Raw genomic sequence first — 23,384 nt, 5'->3', positions numbered from 1 at the left:
CATAGTTCCAGTGATTTATGAATTCTGAATATGAATAGAGATTAAAACTAATCAACAGATGGTTTGGAAGCATGAATATTCATGAATTCTGAAATCCTGTATTACTCTATCAGGTATTGTTCAGATGTAAACAATATACGTGCTGTCTAATCACCACTTTTGGAAAACAAAGCTAGCATTCGCTTTACTTATCCCGTGTTCTTATTATGTGCATGGACAATAAACTGTGGTTCAGGTGTGTATCCTTTGGAAAGGGAAAAAGAAATAAAACCCAGCAAACATCCTCATAAATCTCTAATGCCCTCTGCTTGAAAACCAAACCACCCCAAAATTTCCCTTCTGTGGTAGGCAGGAATAAAATACCTTAAGTACTACTAAATACACTAAAAATTAATTTAGATTTGCAACCCCACAGCCTAATGAAAATCTAAGGCACTCACAACAATGAACCAGTATAGATATATGAAATTAAATGTATTTATTTATTTACACTTAGGCAGACATTAAGGTCTAGAAGCAACCTGGTTTATATAAGTAATAAGCTGCTGCCACCTTCTGAACAAAGCACGGAATAACTATGAATGTCATCTTTCTCACAAGGCAAAAGTAGTATCAGCCACACATTCTGATCCAAGGAAATCAGGCAACAAAACAAGTTCTGTTGTAACATATCTACGGAAAACCTGCTGCACTTGCACGTGCTTGTTCAAGGTTCTACTTTGAGCTTGGCCTCAACACTTCTAAGTACAAATTTGAGCATGTCATCCTTAACCCAGCTACTAGAAGAGTCCACTTGCTCCTTACAGACACCTTCCAACCATGGCTTCCTCGTTATGAAGTCATTGAAAGCCAACATTTCCCTCAGTGTCTTCTGCAAGAAGGGAGCTCTGACCCCTCTGCAGAAGACAACCAGCCACTTCAGAAGTGCTGCCATCACTGACAGCTGGAAACTATCTTTTTGGCACAACTGGACATGCTAAGGGTGGTGGCATGAGCCACCCTCTCTGCCCTGTAAACAGGTCCCCACTAATCAGCACTAGTTGTGCGCCAGCTGAGAGCCAGGAGCTTCTGCTCCAACAGAGGAGCCCTTGGGTGACTATGAGGATGGGACAAGCAATTACAACCTTGCGCATTTGGTTACTTCTGCCAACTACAGGCACCATATTAGTTGTGGGAGCTCTAATTATGCTTTACGCTCTGGCAGCACAAGTAGTATCAGAGAGTATAAGGACAGAGCAGTCGGAAAACAGTGCCACGGATGGCAAACCGGTGTGTCACAGTCAGTACCTCTGCTGTGAACGGATTAATCACCCCTCCAGAATTTTCCCATTTAAAATAAATAAATAAATAAATAAATCATGATATTTTAGCTTGATTTTCAGATGAAATGATTATGTTATCATTATGTTGTCAGATGCTATGGATTATGTTACCTTGTTGTCTAGCTGCTCCATCCTCCTTCCCTTATAACTTTTGGATGCATTGACCAGTTTCAACCAAATTTGATAGAAAATCAAGGAAAAAAAATAAAATGGTTGGATATTGGGAAGAACTTCTTTACCGAGAGGGTTGCGAGGCATTGGAACGGGCTGCCCAGGGAAGTGGTGGAGTCCCCATCCCTGGCGGTCTGTAAAAGACGTTTCGATGTAGAGCTTGGGGATATGGTTTAGTGGGGACTGCTAGCGTTAGGTCAGGGGTTGGAGCGGGTGATGGTGGAGCTCTCCTCCAACCCAGACGGTTCTGAATGTCCTGGGCACCCCCTGAGGGCCCTGAGCAGCAGGGTGCTCGGGTGGACTGGTTGGGGCGGCAGCCGTGGCTGCTGCTGTGTGGGCGGGCCGTGCTCCGAGCCGCGCACCGCGGCCCCTCCCGGCGGAGCTGTTCGTGCGGCCGGGTGCTGAGCGCGGCGGCTCCGCGCCTGCCTGGCAGCCGGGCGGGGCCGGCGGGGGGAGCCGGGCCCTGGTGGGCCGCCGGCGGGGCCATGTCGGCGCTGGTGCTGCTGCTGCTGGCGGCGCTGGGCGGCCGGGCCGTGCTGCCGGGCGGGCGCTGCGCGGCGCCGCTGGCCGAGCTGCGCTCGCAGCTCTCGGGCGTGGAGTCGCTGCTGGAGGAGTTCCGCCGGCAGCTGCAGCAGGACGAGCCGGGCCCGCCGCCGGCCGCCGGCTCGGCGGTGGCCGGGGGCGAGCGCTGCGGCGGCGGCGGCGGCTTCGGCTTCTCCGCCAGGCCCGACTCCATCATCCGCACCAAGGACTCCATCGCGGCCGGCGCCACCTTCCTGCGGGCGCCCGGCGGGGCGGCGGGCTGGCGGCAGTGCCTGGACGCCTGCTGCGCCGAGCCGCGCTGCACGCTGGCCGTGGTGCAGGCGCCGGGGCGGCCGCGGGCAGCGGCAGCAGCAGCAGCAGCAGGAGGAGGAGGAGGAGGAGGAGCGGATCTGGGCTGCTACCTCTTCAACTGCACCCACCGCGGCCGGCCCGTCTGCCGCTTCGCCCCGCACCGCGGCTACAGCACCTACAGCCGGCGGCGCGCCGGTAAGATGGCTCCGGGGGCCGCCATTTGCTGCCCCGCCGCGGCCGGGGGGGGGGGGGTCCTGGTTCAGGGCTCGGCTGCATCGCTGCTGCTGGGCATGTATCCTCACCGCCTGTCTGCAGCGCCTCGTGGCTCTTTATTCGTGAACCACCTGGCAGCACAAGGTGCGGGGTGGCTGGGAACAGGGTGTCCGGGCAGCCTCTGCTTTGTGCCCTCGGTTGGGGGGACATCAACGCTGAGCCCCCCCCCAGCGCTGCCGAGGTTATGGCAGTGCCTGTGGGGAGCTCCTGGGGGTACAAGGGGGTCACTTTGCAGAAGAGTTTAGGTGTGTAACTACTGCAAAGTGCCTGGGTAGATGAACTAGAAAGTTAGAAGAAGGAATTTGTAGAATCGAAGATGAGGGAAGCCTAAGATGCCACAGAGACCCAAGCTATGACCCCAACATTTACAGCCAGGCGACTGTTAGGTCTGTGGTATTGTTAATGTAGCAACTTCTGGGTAATTCTGTTTTATGTCCCTTAATGTGTGCACTTGCAAGATAGAAGGCATAAGACTAGCTTTTAAATCAAAGTCACAGAGAATTAGGCATCTCTGAAAACCTTTGAAAACATCTCTGGATGGCCTTCATCATTTTGAACCGCCTCGGTTCCATTAAAATCTTAAAATCTGACCCTAGTGTAGAGTGCAGTCAGACACGATAAAGGTCACACTCGTTGAAGTGATAATCCACCTATTGGAAATCTTGAATTCCAAAGCTTTGCCTTTTTGGCAGCTTTCATGACTATCAGCACGGGGTTAGCAAGGCAATTTAGGTTTCTAATCTGCAAATTGCTCTGTGTCCTGATGGGTTTATTTAAAAGTCTGCCTCGTGGGTGAGGGTGGTATCAGGAACAGGAGATTATGACTTCTTAATGCAATTAAGCTGGAGATGAAGCAGAGCCACAAAGGAGAATGAACTTTTATTCAAACATCTGTCAGCTGTGACATAAACCAGGAAAGATAAATCAGATTAGATTATTTTGCCATCTGATGTCATGTTACCTCTGCATTCTTGAATTTTATTGAAAAATTAATCTGGACAACAATGGGTAATAGGGCAGTGAGGATAGACCCTTTGTCCCTTATGTCACCACATGATCAAATCTGGGAAGTTTAGGAAATAGCTTTGCATTTCAAGATTTTATGATATGAGGGCATCACCTCTTACCTGTTCTTTTCTTTCAGAGTACTGTGGTGGTGTGTCTTCTGTTGTTTACTCTTTGATAATCCCAAACCAACATCAACCCATAAAGGTGGTGTCCTTGTAATTCCAAATACTTCTGAGCATTAGTAAACAGTGATCTCTAGGGCATTCTGTTTGTGTTTATGTTAAGGATCTTCAGTAAGCCAAAAACAATTGCATATCTGGCTCTAGAAGCAGGTAATGAGGGAGATGTATCCTTCAGATCATGTACATCTCTGTGTACTGGAAAAGTCAGTGGAGTGGTGAATTTTTGAAGCTGGCCTTTCCATGGTAAATCAGAGCCCTGATTTTATTTTCTTTTTACACCCAATTTTTGCTGGCTCAACTGTTGATTCACATAGCACGTTCAGGCAGTTCGTGTAGCTTTAACAGTGGAAACCCATGTGGCTGTACTGAAAGAAGAGGTAAATCCTTTTTGCCTTTGTGCAGCAAATCCAAAATTCCTGACATAGAAAGAGAAAGGCTTTGAATGCCTCACGAGAGATGTGTAACATCCCATCTGTGATGCGCGCTGCTGGTGAGCAGTGACCATTCAACGTCAAGGTAAACCAATACCGAAGAAAATGAGGCATTGGTAGTGAAATAACCTTTTATAACAAAGCCCTCATTCAGACAACTAGCTGGCAGCTTCATTGCTGGCGGGCCAAGCCTGTATGGAGGAGGAAGTAGAACAAATGCAGCCTGTCGTGTTGTCCCCACTTCAGAAAAAGGGGTTGCTTATAAAGTTATAGCCCATTTTGTAGCGAGCAGCCAGCTCCAGCATCTCAGTGTTGTCCTGATGTATCAGTTTCATATTACATACATTCAATCTGAATAAAAGCTAGGAACAGAAGTTAAAAGATGCTTTACGAGCTTGATTTTTCTACTAACCTGGGGCTGACAGCCCTTTATCCCTGTGGCTGTAGATTACCCCCAAGTATGCTTCCTTTCTTTTTTACACTGACTTCTTAGAAGCATGCATTGACGATGTGTGGGGCTATTTCACCCTGTAAAGATAATACATCCCCTTGTTCAAAACTTTGCCGTGGAAAAAGTCTTCAGCTCGTGAGGCTGACTCTTCCCATGCCAGATGTCTCTCTCAGGTCATGTTTTTCTTTACAAGTGTAAGAGACAAGTTGATTTGCCATCAATTTACCTTTCCAAAAATGTTCTGGTAGCTTACAAAGGCATCGTGCCTTCATCCTGCGTTTTGGCATGGAGGAACCTTTGTGTTGTCCCAGCACAGCTCCTGCCAGGACAGCTCGGGCCGCTGCAGCGTAACGTTAGCCCAGGAGGAGAGAGCATCTTTATTGCTTATGGTCCGGGGGAACTGGGGCTCGCCTCTGCCCTGGAGTTTCTGCAGGGAATTGGTCAAGTCGTTTCAAGCAGACGGGTGATGTGCAACCACTTTCTGAGCTGAGAGGGGGAGAACGGGCTGTGCTGTTTCAGACCCTGGTCAGTCGAGCTCGTTATCCTCTTTTTGGCAGTGATGGGTAAAGTAAATAGCCACGTAAAGACTGCACATAGTTCCTACCTACCCCGTAAGAGTTGTCCTGGCACCACAATGATGGTGTTTATTAACAGTATTTTTTTGCACCTAAATGGTGCTTTTTAAACACCCTGGGCTTTGAGAACTCTGTGTACACACACTCGGCAAAGCTTCCTGTGCCAGCTGGAGCAGTGGGAACAGTTTCATACTTTCTATTATTAGATGCTTTTTTCAGTTATTTGTACATTCCCCTACGTGAAGGCGTTTGCGTTGGAATGTGCTGTGTCTGGTTTCATCTGTCTTTCCCTGACGCTTTCATAGGAGTGTCTTAGAGCAAAGCAGCAAAGAGCAGGTCTGTCCTGCGGTCACTGCTGGAGATTGTGCCACTGCTCTGTTGGCTTCCGTGCCCTCCAGCAGGCTCTGGAAACGGGACAGGAGTGTATGAAAGGAAGGCTCCCGACACTGGCAGGAAGCACCTCGTGCAGCTCTACCCACACCAAGGGAAGTTACAGGCTCAGGAGATGCTTTTCAGAGCTGCATATCAATGCTCTGTGCACCTACCTTCTTCATTCAGCCCGCTGCATGCCCTGACCGCTGTGTGAAGAAGGAAGGAAGATGTCTCCTGCAAATACTGAGGCACCAAACCTGTATTTTCAGTACATCTCAGTACACTTTGGAGAAGAAGTGAGCTGTGTGGCATGTTTGCAGGAGGGCAGAAGGAGAGCAGAGATCAAGGAGCAGAAAGCACCCTGCCACTTCAGAGTGCCAGGGATGTGCCATGCCCAGAGAATGAATGATACCTGGGCAGGTAACTACAAAAAGATACGTTCTTGTGGGTAAAGCTGTCAAATGCTCACTTGCAGAACTGGATTTTATCTGTCTCTGTTCACTGCATTTCCTGAATGATGCCGGGCAGATCACTTCTCACAGGTCATTTCACTTGAGGTACCATGCATTTTGTTAGCCTCACCTGAAAAACTTCTGCTCTGATTGGCAACAGTACTTAATACTCACAACATTATTCAGTAACAGCTGTGTTTGGAATAAAAAAAAATGCCACAAATCTTATGAACATTAAAAAAAAAAAAGTTTTGGATGTCTTAAATTAGGTACTTAAAATGGTACTTAAAAACTTGGTGCTCATTTCTGATCATTTATATCATGATGTTCTTGAGCACAACTTCACCAGGACTTCAGCTTACGTTAAATAAGGTTTTCACTCCCATAAGGGTGTATTACAAGAGACTAAGAGTGTGAAGTTAGGCAGAGTGCTGCAAAAGGTGTGCAGGGACTGCCATATGAATGTATATGTAATTTATATTTACATCAAATTTCCTTAACTCATAGTAAAAAAAAACAACACAACACTGATGCTAGCAGTCGTGTTGTATTAGAGAAACATCCGTGTACACAGAGAGGTTTCCTGTGCAGTAGGCTTGCAGTGTAGCAGTTATTTCCTGGAGACAGCTCTGAATACTGAACAGTTAACTGAGTTAAAACATAGGTAGATAGATATTACTTCATTTAAATCATGCACTATTGAACATGGTGCTTCTGGCATTTTTAAGCCTTCAAACGAACAGAAATAATGTATTCTTATCTCCATTAATCTTGTAGTTTGTAACACAAGTTCTTTTGCCTAGTGGAAGCTTAAGTTTTGAGGAGCTTTTGGTTTTCATCACATGGTGTGAGTTTGGGCAGCAGCAGCATCCCAGCAGCATCTGACAGCCCATTCAGCTAACAGCTACAGACATGCTAAAGTGGTTAACTGAATGGTCCCTACCTGAGACTGAAGAATATAGCTACTGAGTGCTGAGTAGTGTTTGTTCTCTTTTTCAGGAAGTCGCACGGCTGTGAGTCAATAACTTAACCAAGAAAAATCTGCTTGATATAAATAATCACCCAATTCCCCCTGATAAATAACTGAGCCTCTCTTTTTTTTTTTTATTGAAGAAGAAGAATATGATGAGCCTCCCCTGTGCAAGGCAGGACAGGATGTTGTGCTGCAGTCACCTGTCGACTGGGTGCTTTTGGATGGTAGAGAAAGTTCGGATGACCATGGAATTGTGCAGTATGAATGGACGTTGCTCCAAGGCGACTCAGCTGTTGAAATGAAGGTACTTCGAACTGGAGATATTTAAGGCCTGTCTGGATGCCTCCCTGGGCAGCGTGCTCTAAGGAACCTGCTTTTGCAGGGAGGTTGGACCCGATGATCTTTCGAGTTCCCTTCCAACCCCTACAATTCTGTGATTCTGTGATTTAAAATTGACCATCAAAAGAGGGATTCTCCATCATACCCTTCTTTGTGACTGCTGTAAGAGCAGCAGAAATGGAAAGGAAGAATGTCTAAAACCCATAGAGTCTACTGACAGTCTGTTCATAGTCCATGGTATTAAGGGAACACTGGGGACTCAAACTACAGTCAGCCAACTCTGAATTACTTGAGGTTGCATTGCAATTTGACACTGTTATATCAAAGACCACTGTGAGTTTGTTCATTTAGTATTTTATCCACTTGAAAATTAAAAGGTCAAGGGAGTACAGGAGTACATAAGGAGTACAGACAGTGTAATGCATAGAAATGTCTTGAGTGGTGCTTTAAGAGTGGTTGCTAGATACTGTTAAAGTTCAGATGTTTATTTTCACTCAGATTCACTCGATAAGTTTGAGACCAGTTCTTTATTTAAACCTGCAAAATTCACATTTGTGTTGGTGATTTCTTTATATTTGATAAATGAAAACAATTCTGACACAGGTTCATGCTTTTTATTGTGTTCAGATGAGCAGGGATTTCTCCCACAGATATGTACACTGATGGTTTTCCATGGTAGTTTAACTTTTAGTAGAGTTAATAATTGTGATTATTTGTACAGTCTGCACTTGCTATCCTTGGTGCTTTTGTTGCTATCCTGAAGTTAGTGGGTTTCTTGTAATCTATTCTTAATAAACTGTACATGAGTCCTTAGCTGCAAGGGAAAATGAGATGGTGTTTATTTAAGATAAAAGGCAGCTGTTGCATTGCACGTACGTATCAAAAATAAACAGAAGGCACAGGAGGGCAGAGACTGCTATAAAGATGTCTTATCATATCATAGAGGGAAGCCAGTGGAAATTTTTTTTTCTATTGTGACTGATTAGCTTAAGGATAATTTGCTTCTCAGATTTCTGTCCACATGCTGTAGCTGCAAAGCTCTGGCAGTTGTAGGCAATTGTTGGTCTGGTTTGTTTGTTTGTTTTTTTAATGCTGATTATCTGGAAAGTTACTGTCTAGTCCGAGCCAAAGTTTGGAACAAAGGAGGCACACTAAGGGATCCTTAAGGGCAGAAGAGAGAGAAAGAGAAAAACACAGAGGTTGTCAGGAAGAGCAGTGTATTCTGAAGTCAGCTGTGCTTCTCTGGATGTGCACTGAGAAGAGAGTTGGACTCTCTGGTTCATGAGTTCTAAATTACATATTTGCTCTCCCAGTAGCCATGGTGAAGAACAGCAGATGTTTCTGAGATCATATTTAGTTCTGCGATACAATAAAGAATAAAATTCTGAAGTGTCACATTCATCATCAGGAGGTAATCAACAGAATGATTAGGTAACACTGCATTTGGATAAATGCAAGGGAAGAAGAATACAAAAGGAAAGAAATTTCAGGTTAGGAAAAAATTAATTTATCAATACATTTAGTAATAAAGCTAGGTCTAGGACTCTACTGACATATTTATTGAAAATTCCAGTTCTCTTAAGAGAAGCATCTAATCTGTATGAAAGGCATCATGCAGAAATGACCTACCTAGTCCTAGAAATTACGGACAGATCCTTTATACCAGCCTGACTTTTTTCTCTGTTTGTCTTCTATCAGGTACCACAGCCAGGAACACTGAAGCTGTCTCACTTCCAGGAAGGCACGTATATTTTCCAGCTAACCGTGACAGACACTGCTGGTCAGCGGAGCTCGGATAACGTCTCTGTGACCGTTCTCCCTATGGCTCATTCTGCAGTAGGTGAGAAGCTGAGTGCAGTCGGTGGCCATGTCATGCCCAGGGTACGCTGCTCAGAGCAAGGGGCTTGATGGAGAGAGAAGTCTTACTCCCGTTTCCGTCATATTATCTCTCCCATCTTCATTGTATAACAAAATCTCATTCAGTTTTGAGTTGCTGTTCCAATTTGAGGAAGCAAATATCATGTTTGCAATAATACCTAAAGTTAAATGTTCATCCCTATGTGGTGAATAAGCAGGCAAGGTTGGAGAAATGAAATACTGCCATATGTATCAGACACCATTATTGTTCATTGTGTAGCCAGGTGGCTCATGGAACAGGACAGAGATTGTGGTACAGGGAAGACCCAAGTAAAAGCAGTAAATAGTATGTATGACTCACAGACTAATAAAATTATTGCCTGCATCTGTAGTCTGCAAGGTTTCTGGTTTTCATGCATTTAAGCCTTTCTGTGTAATGTTTGTTAACCAGTGAAACCTTACGTTACTGTGGCAACCAAAACTGGAATTGACCCATCATTTTTTAACTCTGAGCTTAAGAAACACGGAAAAAGCATAAAAGGTAGGAAGGAAGATAGAAGTCTGTGGCTGTCGGTTTCGGGCTCTTTAATGTAATAACTTTTAATTATGCTGTAATTAGCAAGCTGCTAATGTAGATCTGCTGTTTTGGCACAAAGTTAAGGGTAAACTGGCATCGTTACTGTGCTCCGCAGACCCAGTGAAAACTTGCTCTGCAGCAGTCCAATATCACTACGTGAAAGGTTTGTCCCAGTGGCAGTAAATGGACATTATATAAATCCACTTACGAGTCTGTTACTAATAGCTGTGTTCTAGTAATAGATGGTAGAATTGTATTCATTAGTGTTTAATTCAGCTAAAGCAGACAGAGAGGTTTGTTTATTTGTTGCTGTGGGCATCTGTAGTATCTCTTGGGTGGAGCATGCAGAGGATTTGCTGCCTTTTTTCTTCTTCTCATTCCCCAAGTATGTTTGCAGTTCGAGTGCTACTGCCATGGTTAAACGAGAGCACAGAGCCTTAATGCTTGCAGCACCTGTGCTATTAGTAGGACTGAAGTTAATGAGATATATTTTCAAATATATCTCATTAAAATATTTTCAAATAAAACTACAGTTTTGGGGGGCTTAAGCATACGCTTGTGTTCCTGCCATACTTTCATTAGCGTTGTTCAGCTTTAAAAACTGTTGTTCTGGTGCTTCGCAGGGTGACAACCAAAGGCTGTGATTTGCTTATGCAAATTGATTTGCTTTTACAACTGTGCCCAAACAGCGAATTTGATAGCGCTTTACAAGCAGTGAAATACACTGCTGGTGGGAGGAGGAAAGCACGTATGTAAACACTTGGTAATTACAAGGTCAGAATGGGTTTCAGGAAAGCTTTTAGAATATAATTGCAGTTGTGAAACATCCAGGGATATCCTCCATTTCCAGAGGAATCTCAGTACTGAAGCAGGCAGCAGGCAGTTCTCTCTGGTGAAGGTCACTTGTAAGACCTTGTGCTCAGCCCTGCTCTGGCAGGATGGATGGGTTGTTCATGCGGATAAATGGCAAGTACTCTTTTAGTATTTTAATTTGGTTACAGAAAACATGCCATAAGAGATTCCATGTAGTCCATAGGTGTGTCTGTAAGATAACTTACTGTCAGAAACACGGAATGAGTATGTAGTAGGAATTACATGCTGGAGAAAGGCAGCTCTAACTACAGAGATCTCATGTAAATATTCTTCAGGATTGTCCTAGGTCTTCTAACCCTGCAAAGATCTCTTTTCAGCATAGGCTGGTGGAGATTAAAGCACTATAGGGGTGCTGCATGGCCTGTAGGGCTTCCAGGTTGAGTGGTTTTGAAGTAAAGAGGTTTCCAGAAGAGCGATAAGGGTGCAAGGAACAATGATTAGCTGTATTAGCTTCTCTGTCAACGTAATGTCGTGTAGCTGGGCCTGGCCTTTCTTCAGCTTTGTCCATGGTCCTTCTTGTCATAGTGTGGTTTGGCATTTTCCTGGCTGCTGCAGATTTTAGTCATTGACTCAGTATTTACTGTTCCTATTTCTTTTTTGGTAATTCGGGAATTGTTTCTCAATAGCCTGTGTCGGGGTTTGCTCTCGCTACCAGTTCATCTGTGATGACGGCTGCTGCATCGACATCACATTTGCTTGCGATGGCGTGAAGCAGTGCCCTGACGGCTCCGACGAGACTTTCTGCCAGAACCGTAAGTGCCCCGTGGGACAGCATAGATTGTGACAGTAACTGCAGACTGTGCAGCCAGAGGGAAATGATGCCCCCTCTGTGGCTTCTCCTGCCAACAAGCAGCTTGCTCCCAGTGTAGAACCATTAGTTGGTATGTGGGAATGTTTCATACCAGCATTGAGGAGATGCTCAGAAATCTATTCAATTTTTTTCAAAGTGTATCAAAACTATCAAAAGTCCCTGAATAGCAGATTTTGAGTTACAGATCTCAACATTTACGAGATCAGTTCTTTACCTGCATAGTGATTCTGGAGACAAGGACTAAGGGCAGCTCAGAGGTGCACTTCAAAGTGCAGTTGTGCACCTTACCTGAATCTGAAACACTGGAAAGCTGGATGTGTAGAGCAACCAGCTGATTCACCAGTGCACTCTTAGTTTTCGTTATTTACCCTCAACATATGCCCACGCTCAGCAAAGTGTACAAAAATGATCAGAGGGTGAATTGGCATAGTGGCTAATCACTCTCCCATTAACATTTCAGTTGCTGGGTTTCACTTTAGGTATGCTCTAGCTCAGCAGCTGAGCAGTGGGCGATCAGTAGCTTGCAATGTATGTGGAACTCACATTTCATCGTATGTCTGAGTCAGGCAAACTTGGTTAGTCTACCTGAAGGCTCATGTTGCAGGGTTTTCTATCAGAATATTCCCGTTCCTTTCCTATATAAAAATTGATTTTTGTTTCTGTTAACATAGTCAGCCAAGGCCGGAAGACAGTGACTCATGCAGCCTTTGGCACTACCCAGCAAAGGACTGTAGGACTGACTGAAAATACAGATGAAAGCTCTGCAGAAAACACCCTGAAAGCCACTGCCAGAAATCAGCCGCTCCTTCCACTGGATGCAGACATGTCTAACCAATCGCTTTCTCAGGGACCAAAGAAACAAAACAGTGGATTTGTGCCAGGTAAGAGCTGAAAAGCATCAGTTTCAATAAATCATCCTGTCTCGAGGAAGACAGGTCTTTCACCTTAAACTGTCTTTTGGTGCCTGGCTAAAAGTAAACTTTTGCAAATGTAAGAAAAATGCAAAAGAAGCCTGCAATAGGTAAGTTACAATTAGTAATTGTCAAGTCTGATTCGTAGCAGCTGCAAAGAGAAAGTTAACATGTAGAAGCACTAGGAAAAAAATGCAATCTAAGGAACAAAGCATGCAGTGAGCTAAATAGAAACAGGTTCATCTGTGTAAGCTGATAGATGGGAATCTTTAGATTTGCAGGGTTTTACCTTCAGTAGAACATAACGTGCTGTTCAAATTGACTGAAACCAATTGCATATCTTCTAGTGCTAATTGATGACTTTTTTTCTTCCCTGAAGTAGTATCTTGGTTATTATGGGCACTTTATTCTGAATTGTATATTCAGAGCAGAAGAAGTCTTTCATTGCTATAGAGTAGGCTCAGTCTTTGGTAACAAACAATCCCAAGTCCCTGTCGTATTCTCTGTACTGGCTGCAAGCCTGTTGTGAGTCAGTGTGTAGGGATGTTACAGGCAGCAGTCACCAAACATTGCCTTGGTAGAACTCCAGAAGCTGCAGTGAAATTGGTGTGCCTTTTAAGGCAGCCAAAGGTGGTTCCTGCTGCTGGATTAAAATGACCTGAAATGGCAAATGGTAACTGAATGAAAGCAAAACTGTATTCACAGAGCCTAAAATGAGTGCAAGACCTCCCACTTCTGTTTCTTAAGAGTTCAGACTGATTCTTGCTCCCCAGGATGCAGCTAATTATAAACACAGTTTTGTTTTCTTCTTACAACAAAGCTGTGCTCAGTGCCCTCTGCTATTGACTCTCGTAAAGAATACTTCCCTAGTTCACACTTCAGATTCTTGTATTCTTGTATTTCAATTGTGGAGACCGCAGAGGGAGTGAAACAATGATCTTCAAGAATTTCACTCCCTCGGTGAATAAGTAGAAACTTGCGGCAAAATCTTGTCTCACATGTTTCCCCCTTTTCTGTCAGTGTAAAAGAACTCGGTGCTCCTTATCGGAATGAGTTAAAACTCTGCAGTCTGCCCCAAACCCATTTGGCATCATAGTTCTGAGCAACACCTGATACAGGGCTACCCAAACTACAGATCAGGTTGCCAAAGGCCATTGCAAACTCCAGTGGAAAGTCAGCTGCTGTGTCTTAAAAGCCATTGGGCTTGTGAATCCAGAAGTAAAACCAGAATTGAGGTCACCAAGCTTGGCCACCTATAATCAATTATAATTGGAAGTGTGTGGAAGAGTGGCTCCTCTGTGTAGTCACTTTCAGTGTTTACCCTCCTGCACAGTGACTTGCTTGCACAGTTTTTGCTCTTAAAGTAGGCTTTTACCCAGCAGGTAAACAGCAAAAGAAAAAAATATTATGAAACCTTAAAAAAATGATGGGGCTTCATTGATAAGTATAGTACCAGAACCAAAATACCAAAATCTGTTGTTTTAAACAAGCAAGATTTCCAGCTGACCGTGTCTGTCTTTAATGCTTTTGACAAGGCTCAGCCTGAATTTAATTTCAGTTGAATGATACGTAAGGATTTACTTGTAGAAAAGAAGGAGCCAGTAACGCAATAGTTTTAACCAGAAAAGCAGCAAACAGTTCAGCAAGTTTTTAAATAGCCTACGGATCAGTTCCAAAGAGGGTGCATGTGGTGGGACATGAGAGGCACTAGGTACCTGGGCCTGAAGGGCAGCTGCCAAAATCTCCATGAGTTTCTGTTTCCTTATGGAGAAATTTAAAATCCATAGAGGTTACACGCTGTACATTAATGATACACAGAGATCCAAAGAAGTTCAAGTCCTGCCCCACTGGCAGGCATCACAGCCACTAGGGACCTGAGCTGCCAGACATCTAACCCATTCCTAAAAATGCACCCTGATGCAGTGAATTAAATTTCTGTCCATCACTGTCATCTCAAGGAGATCACAGACCAAATTTAATAATTAGGTGCTACAAAAATGCGATGACTTTTACGCTATGTGCATGTGTCCCGCGACGATCCTGTCCCAGGATTCTGTGCTTTCCTGAGACCCTGCGCTGGTACTGAGGCAGATCCTGAGCCTCCAAGTCCCGTTGTAAAGGTCTTGGTGGACAGGACAGTCGTATTGCTTGTTGGCTTAGAGCTGACTTTCCAAGTATCTAGGCTCCTAATAGACTGTTGTAAATCAGACTCATAAATGAGCTTTAATGCTTGTAATGTCAGAGGTGAGAAGCTGTCTAGTTAAGATGCATGTTAAGGGATGTGGCTTTGCAGGGCCAGCACAGGTTCCCGCACTCCCTCCACTGGGGGGAGCTCATTTCAGGCCTACATCTCTCTTACTTTGTTGGCATTTGCTTCTTTTCCTACATCTGTTTGAATTACAGTGCTGGTTACAACACCAGTAAAGACCCTTCCACCTTTTGTCTGTAAGAATGAAGATACCCAGTAAACGGATCTCTGTGTCAAGGCATACCATGTTTGTCTTTTCTCGTTTGTAAAACGAGCTGGGCTGGGCTGTGGCGTTTGGGCTGTTGGATAGCTCTTTGCAGCAGGGCTACAATACATCTGTGAGGGTAATACCAAGGGAAATCTATCCCAGAACCCCATATTCTCCTAATAATTATAATAATTATCTGTTCCCAATTTCCCTGAGCCTGTTTCTTTACTCCAGTAGCCTCTTGAATTTGGCTTTGATTTGATACAGGCTTTTTACGGATTTATGCTTAAATATAAAAATGTGAAAATGTGCTCATTCAAGGTGCAGGCTGTTGGAAACTTCTACCTGGCCTAACAGGGAATCTGTTAACAGTAAAATAAAATAAAAAAGTAATTGTGGACAGTGGGTGAGCTTTGTTCTGCCTTTGCAGTGGGGTTTCTCTACAGCAGCGTGACCCCAGGGGAGCACCAGGTCCGGCTTACAGACCACCCTGGGGGCTCAGTGCGTGGAGTCTTTTGTAACAGCCTCAGGATTTGCTTCTGTCTAAGCTAGAAGATGAAATGTTTTCTTCTGTAGCTGGGAGTGGGTGCAGGAGGAGGAACTCAGTGTCAGTGAAGGAGTCCTTTCCCCTTGCAGACATAACGGCAGAGCGAGGTAACCCAGACTGCATCTCCTGCAAAGGCCAGCGCAGCACTTCTGCTTGCCTGCCTCCAGTATGCCCTGGCATCATTTCCAGGGGTGTTCTCCAGCCAAAATGCATACTCTGGCACTGCTGCTCTTGTAGATGAATACAACAAAAACACAGTGGCAGCAGAGCACACCGGGGTGAGCGATGGGCTAGTTCCTAAGCACCAGTAGCCCTTTGAGGAGCCACAGTGCTGTAGCCAGGTGGCATTCCTAAGCAGTCGGAAGGCTTTCACCTCCCGGCGCAGCAAACTGGAACGTACAAATCACCGTAACAGCTTTGCATTGCCCTGGCACAGGGTCTGTGCCGCACCAGCTGTTCGGCAGCACTGCTCGGGGATGGGATTACAACGTTTGACTGAGTGCCCAAGCCTTAGTCATGTTCTCACTGTGGAGGCATCCCCAGCAGTAGCTACTGCTCAGAGCTGAGATGTAGGGTAACCAGAAAGGGCTATAAATTGCAATTCCTAGGCACAGAATAGAAAATGAAGAGAGAGTCAAAATAAAACCAAGCCCACATAACACGCTTTAGTCTAATATTGTTAAAATTATTACTAGGCAGGCAAGAAGCCCAAATTTATCAAAGTTAAATCACCTCAGGGAAAAAAAAAATCTCTTTTCTCCACCTCTCTAGAGTTACCTGACAAAATTTCACAGTTGAGCTTAGTACTCCGAGTCAAAGCAGCACCCGTGGGGTGAACTGATTATCGTGAAGGCATTGCATTTAGCTGTCAGTCTTGCATTAAGTGGTCCCATAGCTATCAGTGCAGGACTCCGGTGTGAGGGCAGGAGGAAGGAGTCCCAGCTGCATTACTCTTTGCTCTTGTGAAGTAAAACTGCAGTCATCTGCACTCCCAGGGTGAACACATCTGGGCAGCAAAGCGTGTGCGCTCTCCTCTTGTGTCGTTACAAACAGTGCTCTGTTGCACCTCCTGTACCACACACAGCTGAAGTGCTTAAGTTACCGTTTTTCAAATATTTTCATGTCTTCCAAGTACTTAGTTCTGCTTTTGTATGTGTCAGATATTAGGCAAAATTAAGGTAGCTTGGGCAGCCAACCTATGCACCTCCTGCTTTACAAACCATAAGGATGGAGATAACATGACTTGAAATGGCCTCATTTTCAGCTATATGTAACTGCTTCAGTAATGCTTTAGCTCATATTGGTCTGTACCCTGTTAGGAAAGCTTTAAGAGAGAAATTATATCTTTTTTTTTCAGTGGAAAGTGACCCCACATGGGTTTGGTTGAGATGCACTGTGGTTTGTGATGGAAAAAATGAATTTACATTTTAGTATTAGTTTCACATTATTTAAAAAAAATAAATAAACTACATGATAAGAATCAGCAGTTTTGAAACTGTTTTTTTTTTTTTTTTTTTTTTTTCTAAATTCAAATGCTTTCATGTTATTTGATTTTAGTATCCTGTGGATAAGACTTCCTGAGTTGCTCAACTGCAATATTCATTTGTCTTGCTTCGTTTTCTGCAGATAACAGTTCCTCAGGGAAAAAAACAGATGATAAAGATGGAAATGGCATAACTGTGCCAAAGAGAGATCAGCTTGGAGGTGGTCACCCAGTCCCAGAAACAGGTAAGACTGACTGCGTGAATTCATTTTGAGTTACGTTGGAGTTTTTCAGTCAGGTGACACAGACCCAGACGCTGCTGTCAGGGACTGAGCAGCGTGCTTCCATGTTCTGACCCGCTCTCAGCACGTGATCACACAGTTTCATTTCTCAGTGTGAGTTTCTCCAAATATTAGCACCCAGCTGATAGAGCAGCTGTGTTTTTAAAGAGAATTTTGAGGTTTTCTCTACTGTTTTCCCACTGCATTAAATAAAGCGTAATCTGTCTTAACCTCTCTGCAGGTGCTGTACTGCCTTTGGCCTTAGGCTTGGCCATCACGGCGTTACTGCTGCTTATGGTTGCTTGCAGACTGCGTTTAGTGAGACAGAAGCTTAAAAAAGCTCGACCCATTACATCTGAAGAGTCTGATTACCTCATCAACGGGATGTATCTCTGAAAATCAGATCTAGGTCTGTTGTTTTCTCCCCTTTCTCCTGTGTCCATGTACCTCTGCCTCTAAAAAAGGACCAAAGTCTTTAGTTAAGTTTCAAATGTAGAAGCCTCCAAGGTGAGGAACGCGTTCTCCCCCTTTGAAGAAGAAGTAAAGATGTGGGTGGATGCCCATGGTCAGAAGCTCAGAAGCCTTCAGGCTCCAGCAGACTCTGTAGAAGACGCCGCCAGGTGGAGACCCCCCCGGAGCCGTGGGGGTGCCCTCACCCTCCCCGCAGCAGCCGGGCCCCAGGGCCCTGTGCTGGGGCAGCCAAGGCAGCAGGTCCCCGTGGCGCTGCCCGGGGCGTAGAGGGCAGCTCGTCCCTGCCCTGCTGCTCCACGCTGGGTACGGGGACGCGCTTACCTGACTCACAGGGAGCGGTTTCATGAAAGAATTTTGTTTTGCTTTGTTAATTAAAAGCAATCGCCATCTAAGCACCAGCTTTTGTAACGAATCTGGGATTTAAGGAACAGATTGTATTTTTCATTCGTAGTTTAAACCTCTCTGCAGCTAACAGAGCCACGCTCACTAAAGTGAAAACACGAGTAGAGGAGCAGTTTGGACTTGGCAGTGTCCAACAGCCATTGGGTGCGATCCCGGAGCTGCATCTCCCTGGAGCTCGTGGCTTGTTGAGCCTTCTCCACCCCCAGCTCCACGCACTCCACCTTGCAAAAGAGCAGCGGGCTGCAGCTCTGCTCTGACACCAACCCCAGCTTTGCTAGCAGTGGCCGGGTTTGTGGTGTTGGGAGTTCCTTCGGGGTGAAAACCAAAGTTAGTGGTAGCCAACCAGGCACGGTCAGCGCGACTGCCGCCTCCAGCAGAGTGGCTGAACCACACCCCTGCTTCCCCGGAGCCTGGGGGCCGTGCTGGTGAACTCCTAGCTCCCTGCTAAGCTTGAAAGCTTCAGCAACGTGTCCCCACCCCAGCAAAATTCTCCTAGAATTAGAGCAAGTAATTGATATGTGTGAGTGAACTTCAGGTGTGTTAACAGTAAATCGTGTACAGTACATGTTATATATACCTACGTACCGACACCGTGCCGTCTATCTCGTTTGACCGTCCGAGGATGTCGCATTCATCATGGGTCCCAATAAAAGCAGAGGCAGGTGAGGCATGCATCTTTTTGTATGTCGTCTTTTGTACTTCAGTAACTCCAAGTCTACAAGAACCTTGCCATGGTAAACAGATAGCTCTTTGAGTTGCTTGGTCTCGTTTAATTTATGTAAAATAGCTCTAATAAACCTATTTTATTCTTACATCTCCTGCATTGCATTTATCTTCAGCTACCAGATAAATTCTGGGTAACATTCCTCCCAACAGATAGATAGGAGCATATAAAATAGGCACCACAAAAGGGCCTTAGAAGAAGGTGGGATGTGCACGGTGGGGGGAGGCGTAGAGACGTTTTGTTGCAGGAGGACCGAGAAGAGGGCCACATCTTGCAGGAGGACCGAGAACAGGGCCACTTCCCATCTTCACCCATCATCACCTGTCTCAAGAGCAGGACTCAAGCTGTGCATCAAGCAGGAGTGAATTGGGTTGGCAGTGCTGCTTGCCAGGGCCCTCCTGCCACGTTAGGCAAAGCCTGGCCGGCTGCAGTGCAGCATTGCCTGGGGCCCAGGAGCCTTTCTGCTGGTGCTCTCCGCTTCCAACCTGGGGGCACAGCCTACAGCAGGCGTGGCGCGTAGCACAAGCCCCGAAAGGCTACTTGATAAATCCAGCCTTCTAGGAAAGATGCGCTGCCCATCTGCTAGGGATATATCCCCTATTATATTGAAAAATCATTGCTTTTGCTTTATTTGGGTTTAAGCAGCTAATCCTTCACCATCTCCCCATAGCAGCTTTTTTTCTCACCATGCACGTACCGCTCCTATTACCAAAATCCCTGACAGCAAGCATAGCACAGGACAAAGCTACCAGTATGCTGCAGGTGCCAGTCTTCCCAGAGACCTTTCTTTCTATGTGGTGACATTTGCTGCCATGCAGACCACCACGCTAAAGCAACTGGAAACTCCGCAGCTAGACTGAAGTTTACAAAAGGGTCGCACCTCACCAGGAAGCATGGGCATCCACAGCTCGATTCAGAGCAAGACAAAGTTGGCAGAGTATGAGATTGCCTCAGCAGCTGCTAGCATCTCAATAACATTTCACTTTCTACAAGCTGCGAGACTTCAAATGAGTAATGCTGAACTCCTGGGCTGGAGCACGCCCAAGCACCAGCAGAAAAAGCCGTGCCACGACACCACTGCCAAGGTGCTGGGGGTGCTGCCCCTCTCCTGGGGCTGCTCCCAGCCCTTGCCTGCTGCCAGCACCACTCTGTAGCCCTTCCCCAGCAGCTCCCAGGTCTGAGTCTGTCTGTAACGTGCTCCATCCACCTGTTTTTAATTACCAGTGTCCTTAGCCAGAGGACAATACCGGTTGCTTTGATAGCACACACCTGTGGGCATCACTCTGTGTATTAGGAGAGCCCATTACAGGCTGTTTAGTCAGTGTGTTTTCATGTTGATCAAGGTAGGTACTTCAGTTCAAATGCTTTTTTTCCATAAGGCACCTGCCCAATTTTGCAGGGGTCTTAGCCTGAACACCCCCGTTGCCTTTCCATAGCCCTGCAGGATCACGGCAGTTCCAGAAGCACATTTGGAAAACAAAAAGGCTGAGATAGGTCAACATGATGCTCCATTTACTGTTTTAAATCCTAAATAAAGCATAAAGGCTCCAGTCCCAAACTGCAGAGCGAGTCAGAGGCAGCGACCAGCAGCAGCACAAACACGCTGCCTGAACAAAGCCGAGCCTTTCCAGCACGCTCGGCGGGCTGACAGCCACACAGCACAAAGGTCTGAGCTTGCTGCTGCTGTCACGAGCATCAGAAACACGATTTTTCAGTCTCTGCTGGCAAAAGCTAAAAGAGTAAAAGCACAGGGAAAAAAAAAAAAAAAAAAAAAAAAAGGATTCAAAGAGCTGATGGACATACAGAACAAAAAAAAAAGTCACAAAGCAATTAGCTTAACTGAGGTGGGGGAATGTGTAATGTGTAGAAGTACCTTTGCTAAATATTTTTCAACTAGTAGTTACTTAAATTGGGAAGCAAGAATGCAAGGCTACAAGTACAAGTGCAATACAACAGAACCACTTGCAGAGCACTGAATGCTGGAGCCCTGAAACACAAACACTGGGAGCACTGAACTGAATCAGCACAAAAAGCCAGCACAGAAATGAGCTTTTATATGTTCTAAAACATACAATGCTATCTTAAAGATGACACAACAAGAACTTTTACCATAGTTCTTCACAACTACCATCCCTTAACACACAAAAGAGATACATTTATGGTATTTAAATTCAAAACAAATGACTGAACAACAGAGATATAAAGGGGGAGCAGGAGACCTGACTGCATAGGACTGGAAAGAACTGGGAAGTAGGCAGTACAATGAGAGGTAGGGACCGTGAGGAAAACATCCCTAAAGGCTAATTTCATGCCCAAGAAACTACTGTCCTTTGGGTGATGCCATGGCTGGGGTGATGAGTTTCTCCTGAGCTCTATCAGGGAATTACAGTCATGAAGCAGATGCTTCATGAACCACACATTTCCCTAAACAGAGGCCTTTGAGACCGCCCTTTTGGTCCAAAAGGCATCTGAAACAAAAGTTACTGATTCACCTCAGATGTCCTTCCTTCACTACAGAGAAAAAAAAAAAAAAGTGGATTTGGCAGAACACACTACACAAGACACTTAATCTGTTCATAATAAAGAAGTAAGATGCAAACATATGCCTAAACACGGCTGAAAATGGGACTTCAGCTTCTCGGAAACTTCAGGGAATGCTTTCAAGAACACGCAGCAGGTCAGTTCCTCGGAAGCGCGGGGTGAACATGGCTGGACTACAAAGACACATTAAAAGATGAAAGTGAGATCTCAGAGAAACAGCCAACAATCTTCATGAAACTAATCTGTTCCCACCACAGAGCTGTTTAAAAGGCAGGGGATTAAGGCATTCACGTTTCCACATTTGGTGCGATGAGACAAGGGAGCTCCCTCCATTGCCCCCCACAGAAGCTTTCAGGCAGTTTTCAATGGGCAGCTGGAGGTCCTACACCCACATTTCAGCAGTAGCCATGTCCCTTAATTTCATTAACTTAAAGAAATGGGGTTTGTAACTCCTGAGCATGGTCTGAGGGGTGTCTCAGCAGCCTCAGTAACACCCTGCCAAGAGGGCAGGAGCACAGGAGCTGCAGCGTTAGGCCGTGGTGCTGTACACACAGCTTCCACCCTGGCAGGGATGAAGTGCAGGAGGCAAACAGGGCAGGGAGGAAAGTTTATAGCATTTCTGCCTGTGTAGGGCCAAGTTTTACCCCAAGCTGATTTCCTGAGCCAGCTGAGGCACAAAAGCCCAGAATTTTCTGGAAGCACTCAGGGCACACAAGTGCATCTCAGTGACAGAAAAGGCAAAGGGTGTGAGAGGGCCTTACAGGTGTCGAAACCCCTGGAGCTTGCCACCCTGTCACAGGAACTGCCGCCAGCTTGCTCCAGGGCCTGCCACAGGGAGCCCGCGGCTGTCGACCATTGCGTTATTGTCTGCTTGGAGCTCGCTGACCACAAAACGCCTCAGGAACCACCCAGGGGGCCTCCGCCAGCAGGGCCAACCTGCACCCTGCATGCATTAGCTTCCCTCCAAAAATCATGCAGTGGTTTCTGTTCCCTAGTTAGCCAGCTGGTTTGACTGGAAACCATATGGCCCTTGGTTCCCCTGCTCAGCCTTTGGAGGCTTTCCACTGGTAATACCTGGATCCGGCACTGCCAGCACCCCAGCCAAACTGTTCTCCCTCCCCAGTCCTTACAACCATCTGTAACCAAAACCAATCTAGTGAGCCATCCCTGCATCTCTGGAAGGGGAAAAAGGAAAAAAAAAAAAAAAAGGCCTTTACCCCTACAACCGGCAGGCCCAGCTAGCTGTCCTCAGCCCCCGAGGACAGGCAGAATTAATACCACACACACACAGGACTCACTCAGGCCACTCCCCAAAACACACCAATATCCACCAGAGGAAACTCCAAAGAGCACAGTGAAACTCCACTTACATCCCAAACGGCATTACCAGGCTTGGTAATTGCTGTAGTATCCTGCAGTACATTAATTAACAGAAAATGGACACACATTTCTGGTCATTCAGATTATTTTTTTTTTATACATGCTTGCTTGCTTTTTGGACATGTTAAGATCTGTAAAGGCAAAAAAAAATAATAATATTCAGACACCTAAATACAGCTTCCTCTCAATTTGTTTTATTTGGCAAAGTAGCAATTCAGACAGTTCACACAGCATTTATTCAAGCTCTTCAAATCTTCCGCATGTCCACTTGTCCTCCGAGAAGCTTTCCCTTCAGAACCATTGCTCCGTCACGGAGGGGTCTTGGTTCCCCGATGCCTAAACGCTGCTCCTGGGTGCTCCTCTGCCCGAGCACCTCGACCACCACAACCCCTCCCGTGGAACGGGCGCCCCGCTCCCGGCCGCCTTGGTCCCCGCAGCCTTGCACCTCCTGAAGTGGTTCTCCCCAAAAAGCTGTTGCCAGGTCTCAGCTTTGTCACCTCTTCCAAGCTAGGCTAGCTTGTCACGCTGTGCCCAGAGACGAGAATTTGGATACAGTCGAGCTCTTAATCTCGTTTGACTGATCAACTTAGTGAGAAGATGTAAGTAAAGCTGAACTCAAATTGAATGAAACAGTGACCAAAGGCTGAATATTAGCATGCATCATTTAAGATATTTCACTTCAACACC

The 23,384-nt window shown here is 45.7% G+C and overlaps 1 protein-coding gene across 1 annotated transcript; it reads left to right on the top strand.

Annotated features, from left to right (window-relative positions):
• Positions 1–1,978: 1,978 nt before the first annotated feature.
• LRP11 (LDL receptor related protein 11) lies at positions 1,979–18,757 on the top strand (the record flags this gene model as incomplete). Its single annotated transcript, XM_084283495.1, has 7 exons — positions 1,979–2,522; positions 7,185–7,348; positions 9,082–9,223; positions 11,317–11,442; positions 12,173–12,382; positions 17,042–17,143; positions 17,421–18,757. The coding sequence occupies 7 exons, from the start codon at positions 1,979–1,981 to the stop codon at positions 17,573–17,575; spliced, it is 1,443 nt and encodes a 480-aa protein (XP_084139621.1). The 3' UTR covers positions 17,576–18,757.
• Positions 18,758–23,384: the final 4,627 nt, after the last annotated feature.

Source organism: Netta rufina (assembly GCF_964035555.1).
Source record: "Netta rufina genome assembly, chromosome: 3".
Taxonomy (NCBI): domain Eukaryota; kingdom Metazoa; phylum Chordata; class Aves; order Anseriformes; family Anatidae; genus Netta; species Netta rufina.
This window is presented reverse-complemented; position numbering and strand designations above follow the sequence as displayed.